Below are 10,185 nucleotides of genomic sequence, written 5' to 3'. Positions count from 1 at the left end.
TGCTTGCGGGCTTCCTATCTGGTTGACCACTTCGAGAATAGGATGGTGTGTTAGATGGGCCTTTGGGCTGATCCTGCGAGGCTTTTCTCGTGTTCTCATGACTATATGGACCTTTGTTCTGATCCAGCGCGACGGTTCTCAAATCCATATATAAAATTAATTTCAAAAGCACCTTCCAAGAGAGCCACTGAACTGAAGAAAGAAAGACACGCCACATTACAGGGGTGGGGTTTCTCGCCAGTTTTTATTGAACCAATAAAATTCCTACCGATAACAATGAAAGAAATTTCAGCAAGTATAAACGCTATACAGTTTTTAAACAAACCCCATTGTTCCGTACCTATAAATAGAATTTTTCAAAACCTCATAAAAAGTGCAGATTTTATGAATTGCTGTTAACAGGTTAATAATATGCACACACAAATTCCTTTATTGAAAAATATGGTGTGTTTTTTTTCTTTTTGTCTCAGCTCGCTAAAAAGTTCCTTCCGCATCTGTTCAGATACAATTCAAGTTGCGTTAACTAAAAGCTTAACAGAAAGAAAAAGAGTCACACAAACAGATCCAGTTGGATAGGCTTGTCCAATAACCACGGATGTCAGAAAAATGCTAGCTGAACTCTTGGTTCTGTCCGCAAGAAGTCCTAAAATCGACACAACTGCAGCAAGAGACACACGCACAGTGCAACTCTATACCTGTCTACTCATAGCTAAGCCCCCAGTGAGCTCAGTGGGGATTACTCCCATGTTGTGTATGGGTTTGCACCCCAAGGGTGTGGTGCTTTTAGGGTGGGCAAGATCTAGGGTTCACCCAAGTGCTCCAGCTATTCCTGGAGTTAAATATTTCTGGGGTGTAGGAAATGCTTTGTTGCTCCAGAGGAGCTTTATCCTGCACTTGTCCTGAGATAACAAGAGTTCTCCTAGACATATATGCTGTAGTAAAGATACGCTGTTAGCCTCTTCTCAACCCACCACCCTTCAGTGCCATTCAATTCCTTGTCGCCAAGATGGCATAGCCCAGCCATAGGCAACCACTAGTCGCTTGGCAAGGCAACAGTCAGCTGAATGAGTTGCATACACTCTTAAGGAAAGAGTGTATTTGTTTTAGTCAGCTTCTCTGCACAAGGAAAGCTCTCACACACATGTCGGGTCCATTGCTACCGCCCTTGGAGTTTCTGACCTACTCCTTTTCCTTCCCAGGATAGTCTTTGGCTAACTGCATCCCTTGATGGCAAGGGAAATGGGCCTGTCGCCTTCTTATGGAGCTCAGCCTTAGTTAAGACTGCCTCGTTGGCCCGTCTAGTTTCAGACCTCTATGGTGGTTCTTCCTGGGTGATCATGGGAGGCCATCGCCTCCATTCACAAAGACTTTTGCATTCCCCCTTAACACATCCATTCAAGAGCTAGCACTGTATTCAGTTTCGAAACAACCTTTCCCCTCGCGTGGTGCAAAATGAGCTCGTTTCCCCAGGTATTGGGGGGGGGGTGTCACTATTTGAAACTTACAAAGAACGGGATCTTGCCTCTACAGCAAGGTCTGTTCAGCATGGACAGTCCTAAGTGGCTATGGATTTTACCGAGTCAGTTACTTTACAAAAGGGAAAAGAAATAAACCGAAAAAGCTTAAGCCTATATAAAACACATCACCTTTCTCTCCCCACTCCCGCAGTACACACGTACAAAATGCATACACGTGGACGTTAAAAAAGAAAAGAAAAAGCTGTGCGAATCCTAAATTGCATCATCGATAAGCTTATTCTACGTACAGCCATAATGTAGAACGAACAAACTGAAAATGGGCAACCTTGGAGGACTGGACCATCCAACTCGGGTTAGCCCTACATTTCACAAACTTTTTTTTTATTAAAAAAAAAAAAGAAGTTACAGTAACAAAGTCAAGGACCACAAAGGCCTATCACAGCTTCTAGAAAGACACTACGTTTAAAAGGAGGGTGGGGGTGTAAAAAAAAAAAAAGCCGAAAGAATTAAAGCAACATCAATACTGATTATTTTGCAGAGACCAGGTAAGACGTTCACAGCATGCTACATATAGGACTTCAAACTAAGAAAAGAAAAAAAAGGTCAATTTGCTTGGCTACCCTGCATTTGTTCAGGTACCATTTTGGTTTTTACCCTAGAGAACCCCATGCATGGACTAAAGCATTATGTAAACCAGGGGGTGGCCAGCTTATGGGTCACCACAGTCTGCAGGCATTCACTGGGAGCCAGAACACTCAGTACCACTGCCACCCCGGGGATGACCAAGCTGAACAAAATATTTAAAAATGGCTCATGTGTGCCGAGATGGTCATTCAGGCTGCGGATGGAATGTGCAAGCAACAAGTCCCAGAGAATCTATGCAGAATGCTAGGTGGACATTCAATTGCTTCGCTGCCATCTAAACGAAACTACGGAGAAACGCCTGACCCCCAAGTTGATCAGAATGTATTTGATAGGGCTACCAAGAGAGAGGGGGCAGAAAAGGGTGCTTTGGGGGCTGGATCCTACCCTTGTATGGTTGGCTGGTCAGCCCATAGCTTTGGTATCTCAGCCTACTGTACGCTCAGTTAAATTGAGTACCTCTTTAAACAGGGAGCTCCTTTCTACTGTGAGCTCAGAAGCGAGAATTAAGGGGAAAGGAGGGGAGAGGGCTGGCATTTCAGACAAAATAGTGTGGAGCAGAATACTGATACAGCTGAGGTTTCTACTGCCTCTGCAAGTTTTATTCATTTATTTCCCAAACTCCACAATAATTTAAAAGGCAAGGGCTCCTGGATGTTGCCTTGGGGCATGGGAGGCTGCTGAACTGTTGAAGCTAAGCAGATGTGGAGCTGGTCATTCCTTTGGATGGGAGGCTGTTGGGAGTAGAATAAAAAGCAGAATAACAGCAGAATAAAACAATTTTAGGTAAGTACATATGCCTTCCTCTGGAACAGCGGTTCTCAACCTGTGGGTCCCCAGATGTTGTTGGACTACAACTCCCATCATCCCTAAGCTCTGGCCTTGCTAGCTAGGGATGATGGGAGTTGTAGCTCAACAACATCTGGGGACCCACAGGTTGAAGATCCCCATTTGTGACCAAATTTATACAGAGGGTCGTTATTTAAGAAAATGAAGGCCTCAGTCTGGAAAATGTTTATTTCAGGGAAGCCAGAGGAGAGGCATTTCAAAACGGTTGTTATTTTCAGGTGGGATTCAATCACAGGCTGGCAAATTCATGAAGTTTATCGAGAGCTCTTGTCCAACAAACCTGCTTCCCAAAAGGATCAGATTTTTTTTTCTGCAGTAACTGAAGGGGCAGAGAAATGCACTGCTAAGCATGGAATAACACCTGCTGTGACACAATAGTCATCTAATCTCCCTGCAGACAAATCAGAATGAAGGCTCAACAAACAGCACACATCATCTCTCTGGAGACAAATCTGGATGAGTGCTCAACAAACAGGCTGCCTGGAAGCGCCTTAAGGGTTGTGGAGCTTGTGCCTAAAACAAGCATACAAAAAACCCCACATCCACATGTGGCTTTCCTTGCTTTGTAACAAACATCTGTGGCAGGAGTCTGGCACCCTCTTTATTTAGTCCTGCCACTCCAATTACAGAGGAAAATGTACACTCCACAGAGGTGGGAAATCCTTACAGTTGTGCAAACACCTCACATGCCAATTCTGATTATTCCTGTCTCATAAGATGTGCACCTTTTGACCATGCTCCACCTTTTGAAGCATAGACCTGACAGCATACAAATCTAGAAGAGGTTTGTGGGGGAAATGTGAAACTTTTTAAATTTATTTGGCGCTGTAGAAAGCAGAGCCCAAAATACCACAGATCCAACTTCCCAACTCAAACAACAGCATTCTGACAGAAATCTCCATTAAAAATTTCTCTTCATATGATGGGACTCTGTGCTCCTTTTATAATGCAGGCCCAATTTTCTGTTTTATTTGTGCAAAGAACCCTTTGCTTACTAACAAAAGAAGCACTCTTTTAAAATGTCAGGAATTTTGAAAAAGGGATATCCAAAAACCAAATGGTTCTTTTGAGGGGGGCGGGGGAAGAAGGTTCAAAGTCAGTTGGAAATTCACCCTCTTAACTAAGATGGGCCAGTTCTGCAAGGCCAGTTTAAGCAAGCATATTTCCAATAGTATGATACCCGAGGCAATCTTAATCGGCTGTGAATGATCGCCAAAGAAGACGACAATGCAAGGTACCATACTCATTTGAAAAATCTGGTCAGGAGGTTTGTAAATGCCTTCCTCAACGCAGGGGGTGTTAAGTGTGTCTCTATCATGGTTTAAGGGATTTCACACAAGAGCTGGGCATCAGTCCAATGCCCATCTAGTCCAGCATTCTATTCACACAGTGGCACCAGCTACTTATCAATGACCGATTGAAGCAACTCAGTTGAGAAGAGTGGATTGGCACTAGTAGCCAAGAAAGGTATCATTCAACCGCCTTCCAACCACATTAAGACACCGATGAACAGCTGCACCCCAGTGTGGGGCAAACAAAGGTGGGATGGGAGTTCTAATGACCTATCGGACCCTCAAATCAGCCTTGGGCAAAATTTCAAGTAGTAATCAGGCTATGTGTGCCTGTGCTTGCAGAGGGGAGGCCGAATATGTAGGGAACCTAGAAACCTGTTTGGTTAACATCAAATCACATAACAGTCCATTTGCTTTTAAGCCCGGCAGCTGCTGCAAATCAGAAGCCTTCTGCACACCAAACTATTTAAGCAAGCCAGTTCTGTGAATTGATTAGGGCATCTGAACACAGTGGGACTTGCTTCAGAGTAAACATAATCTGGAACTGGGCAGTAATGACCTGATCCCCTGCCCCTGACCAATATGCCTTGATTGATTTATTTTTCAGTTGTTTCTTTACTGGAGCTAGAATCTAGAATTTCCCCACACATACACCTATTTCCTGCATCTGCACTTGCAGGCTCATGCTTGAAACTTCTCTCTCTCTACCAAGTATGTGCAATTCCACCTGTGAGCCGATCTGTCTCCCACCCCAAATAAATTTGATGCAGTTTCCCACCTAAAAAAGGAGGGGTGGGGAGAGGTCTTGACACAAGATCTTGAAGCAGCCATATTTTATTTTTGCAATCAAAACAAAAATAGCAGAGGGAACGAACAAGCACTTGAGGGGCCTTTTTATGCGCTAAGTGGCAGCCTGAACCCCACCACCCTCACTTTGGGGATTTATAGCCTTCCATATAATCCACAGAGCCTGCTGGGGGACTCCCTTGCCGCCGAGTCCTGCTGCTACCAATGGCTGCAGCCTATGACACTCTTTTGCCCCTTGGTTGACAACTAGGACAGATTTTGGCCCAAGGGTGCCAGTTGCTGACACGTAATCCAAAGCCATACTAGAAGAAGCAAAACAAAAACGAAAAACAAACCCCCAACTATGCCTACACTGCGAAAGAAGGATATACATTTTTGACATCCATGAAGTTTGACGATTCATTCACATGTGCTATTTTATAAAAAAATAGATTTTGCACATTTTTTAATTTGGCACATCTGTGAGCTTAAGGGGTATATGTCAAGCAAAGAAGTACAATCATATTCACTTGGATGCCTACTCTGAACGTCAGCATTTAAAAACACACACACACGTACACACACACAACCCCATCACATTTGAGTATATAAAGCTATGCACCAGATCATGACCACATAAAATGTCTACTCTGAATCAAACATCACCACCTTGAAACATTTTGTTAACATTCAAGTTTGCCATTCTATTTCTAAGGAAAAAACACAAACTGGTTTTCAAAACAGCAGGTCCCAACCTTGGATACCACATGTAGGTCTGAAATCATGTGAAATCAAGTTTACGCTCCTGTTAATGGATTCACTTTATATATATTTCACAGAAGGGAGAGGGAGGGAGGGATAGAGAGAGAGAGAGAGAGAGAAACCAACAGACTTCTTGATTTAAAATCGAATTGCCTCTCACTGAGATGACTATTCAGTTCAAACAATAAAAAAGTCTACAAGAAAAGGCACTAATGCTTCTGCAATTGGAACACCAGCCTCCCCGTTAAGAAGAAAAGCCACGACTGCTCTGAAGAAAGCGTTTAAGCTCTTACAGTTACATACAAAGTCTGTTTATGTCTCTACCTCTAAAGGTGAAGACAGATGTTATATCTGAAGAGCCAGAGGGTTCAGTCCTTCCCCAGCCGATTTCCCTGCATCCACACCCTGCCTGGCTTTTCTTTGCAACATGCAAAAAAGTGCCTGGAACAACAGCAAAGGGAAGAAAGAAAGAAAGAAAGAAAGAAAGAAAGAAAGAAAGAAAGAAAGAAAGAAAGAAAGAAAGAAAGAAAGAAAGAAAGAGGCAGAAGTTCCCCTGGCAGAAGTTGCTTCTTCCCCCTCCCACAATCACCAGGGAGGTGTTTGGTGGAGACCAGTCAGCACCTCACTGCACCTCAAATCCAGTCAGGGTTAAGCGTCTTAAAAGTCCCAGGGAGTCTCCAATGGAGCCCTCAAACTCTTCCACTGAAGTCAACCCGGCTTTGGACAGGACAGGGGTCAGGGCAGTGCACTCCCAGCTTCTGCAATGGCGTCATGCTAAACACAACCCATAAAGGTACGTTGCAGGCAGCGTTTGCACAAGCCAATCCCATTGCAGACCGCAGGTGCAGATGGCTGAATGCTCTTGTTAAATCCAACGCCATCCTTCAAAACGCTTAACTTTAGCTGGATTTAGATTCAGCTTTTTTTAAAACACACACACACACACACACACCTCCAGGTTTCTCACATGCACAGACAGAGCAGTGAGATACCATTCATCTTCAGCAGCAATGCGTCGCTCATTCAGTAACTTGTCATCAATGTAGTCATTTCCTTCCAAGGACATATAGACACACTACTGACTCCAACAGGTTTCAACAGTTTCCGGCGAAGCCGAACTGGTGTGGGAAGTGTATGTGGGGGGGGGGGGTGTCTTTTAAGAGAAAGCCCTCAGCGCTATTTCCAAACTGCAATTCCCAGACTTCTTTAGGAGGAGCAACACATGCAGCCAATACGAATCTGTAGTGTCAATATCGTCTGGGAGAGTTTCCATGTCAAAACAGCCTGCAATTCCAAGCGCAGAAGGTTACGTCTCTTCAAAGCAACAAACAATTTTTTCAGCAGCCAAGGGGTGTGTGTGTCGCAGGACAATCACACGACATCACAGCCGTTAAGAGAGAGAAGGATCAAGTAAATTTTAAATTTTTTTTTAAATAAACCCAACAAAATAACCACATCCAAACTTTAGTTCCTCTATCCCCTTTTTTACTTTCCAAAATTGCTCTCATGAAAGAAACCACTGCAGAAGTCTTCAATGTACAAGCTTATTCTATATTGCTTTCTACAGCCTACTGGAATGAAGGTCCATCTCATTCATTTCCAATGTGTATAAAAGCAGGTAAAAATAAATATTAAGGGGGACACAAAATCTGACATCAATCTCAATTCAGCAGAAGTTAGTCACAACTGAGTCTTGTAAAAATCAAGAGAGAGGAAAAGACTGGGGCTTAAATCGTTTTATAGACTACCCAAAAGGCTTGAGGGCAAGTTAAGGTTCCTTTCCTGGATCCCAGATTCTGGCAGTGGGACACAAAGGGGTGGTCTCCAAGCCCTGCTGGGCCTAAGCGGTGTTGATTTCAAGGGGACTCAGTTGAGACTAGCTTTTCCTGAAGCAAGCCAGTCACGTGAAAGTATCATGTCTTGTCTTTCTGGCCTCTCTTTAGGCACTTCACTGGATCATTAATGCAAGAAGGTAAAGCTCTAAAAACCAAGACATTTGTGCCCTGAAGGGAAAAAGTAATCAGTGTAGTCAAGCAATGCAAGGGCAGGACTCTCTTGGCTGCTTCTCTTTCCCAACAATGACATCTGCCCATGGGCACAAGCCAATCGGCCCACCACTGCTCTGGCACCTCCTCCGTTCATTTCTATAGAGCTTGCATGGGGTCTCCCCTGCTAAAAGGAAAGTGTAGAAGGGCTTGGGGACATCCGATTAAACAAACGCTTTGGTGCTCGAGTAGGAGCCGATTGTTCGCAGCAAACACTACCAAAGTTTGGGAAGGAGAAGCCATTTTTCACCGCGGCCATGTTGAGCGGGACATTTCAGCAGCGACTTGGTTAAGGAAAGGCTCGCTCTTCTGCTCAATATTGCACTTCCTTTGTTCACTCATGTCAACGTAGAGAAACATGATTCTTAGCTTGAAAATATTGCAGAGCGTTCTGAAAAATATTTGACGGGAATCAATTTCCCCAAAGCTTAAGCTGAACACTGATATAATTACCCTTGAATTAAGAAGTGGGGTGGGGGGGATGACAGTGGAGCAAAAAGAGACTGCAACTCGGGGCCAAAGCACATTCTTTGTTTGCAGAAGGGTCCCAGGTGCAGTCTCCGACACTTTGAGTTAAAGGTTAGGGATGATCTTGACCCAAGACCTCAAGGAATCACTGCTGGCCAGAACAAACAAGTCTGACTCAGTAAAAGACAGCAAAGCTTTCAGGGGAGGGGGAAATCTAGCTAAGCGACTGATACATGCTCTGCATGCGAAAGGTCCTGGGCTCAATCCCTGCCATCTCCAGTTAAAACCATCTCAGGTAAGAGGGCTGGGAAAGACTTCTTCCCTCAACTTTGGAGGACCAGAACAGACAGGCCAGTGGCCTGATTCAGCACAAGGCAGCTCTTTACAGTTTTAAGAGAATGTGCTCTTGCAGATTGCTTTTTGGTTTCTTTGATCAGACGGCATGTGTGCGTGCGTGTGCTGGATTTGCACGCATCACATTACCACCAGATCAATGAACCAGTTAAGGACGAACCTGGATTTCAAAACTTTTTTAATAACCTCTTAAAGTCAAACCTCTGCAAGTTCAGATATCCCAAGTTAAACTGGCTTGCTGGCTGGGCAGTAAGTACCATTCAAGCATCATTCGGGTCAGCAGAAAGAGCAATTGTAGGCAACACAGAAGAATGCAATCCCTGAACTGATTATGTACAGTTGAAATGGATATGGTAGAAAACCCTCTTCGTTCAGAAAAAAAGCATTTGAATGCTGTGTCTCAGTAGCACGCTGCAGGATTCGCAGCAGTTCTTTTCACATTAAAAAAAAAGGCAGACAATAGTTGCATCAGCTTTCACACAGCCTCCAAACTACTGCCAAAGTACTAAAATTCTAAGAAAACTCTAAGAATAAGCCAGTTGAGCACTTCAGTTTAAACACAGCACATACTGGATTCAGGAAAGCTGCATTAATATTCTAGAAAGAACTAAAAGGAGAAAATAAAATAAAATCCTTCGCTCTGGATTCCATTTGCAGGAAAAAGTGGGTAGGTACAGAATCTCAGAAGATGCACCAACAAGTGTTTTTCTTCCGAGTGTGAGAAGAAATAGCCAAAGAATCAAATATAACAAACCGTTTTGGGGTTTGTGACCAATACTCCAACTGGAAACAACTTAAGAAGTAGTGTTCCTCAGTGCTATTTTTGCTATCGTTAGTAATGTTAAGCATCAAGAAAAGAGGGGGGGGGGAATATATAGATCATTGCACGTTAACCACCGCTAGGAAGGCGGCTTCAGCTTTTGATACTAGAGAATCCAATAACCTGATGCTACACCACAGGCAGGTGTTTCTGCACATCTGTTTGGAAGCTTTCTTCACACGCTTGCCACGGGGTTCAGGTCAAGTGGCGCGTAATGGCACGGAGGGCGTAAAGGAGTTCCGCCTGCATGCGCGCTTCCATCAGAAGAAGGTTCACGTGGACCTGCAGGAAAGATTCAAACAAAAAATGATGATGGCATCTTTCAAAAATACATAAATGCCGTAGCTCACCATGAAGTCGACCGAAGGGCATTTATACTTCTTTCAGCTTTATCGTTCCTGAGTTGAGATTGTGATAAATGGGCTTACCACTCATCAGACTGCAGCATCCCGCAGTGACTTGCGCATGTGAACAAGCCATCTTTTGTACTACCTTGTCATGCCGGTGTGTGTGGGTGTGTGCGAGTGTGAGTATTCAACAGAATCCAATGTGTTCATTTCCCCAGGGTGTTTCATAGTAGTGTGATGTGGCAACCCCAAAGTTTCGCTCTTGGTGGCTGTGCAGTGCAGAACTTCACATTAATGCAATATGAACTTTGGATTAATGGTTATGGAAGCTTCCCTTCTTAA

The 10,185-nt window shown here is 43.9% G+C and overlaps 1 protein-coding gene across 1 annotated transcript in view; it reads right to left on the bottom strand.

The window, feature by feature from the left end:
• Positions 1 to 225: 225 nt before the first annotated feature.
• Positions 226 to 10,185, bottom strand: part of SESN3 (sestrin 3) — a 63,730-nt gene continuing 53,770 nt past the window's right edge. Inside the window, exon 10 of the mRNA XM_081909942.1 lies at positions 226 to 9,778. Coding sequence (XP_081766068.1) covers positions 9,692 to 9,778 — 87 coding nt within the window. The 3' untranslated portion in view covers positions 226 to 9,691. The remainder of the gene's footprint in view (positions 9,779 to 10,185) is intronic.

The sequence above is a fragment of the Podarcis melisellensis genome (assembly GCF_964234715.1).
Source record: "Podarcis melisellensis genome assembly, chromosome: 4".
Classification (NCBI taxonomy): Eukaryota; Metazoa; Chordata; class Lepidosauria; order Squamata; family Lacertidae; genus Podarcis; species Podarcis melisellensis.
The sequence above is the reverse complement of the archived record's forward strand: the minus strand, read 5'-3'. Positions and strand labels throughout refer to the sequence as shown.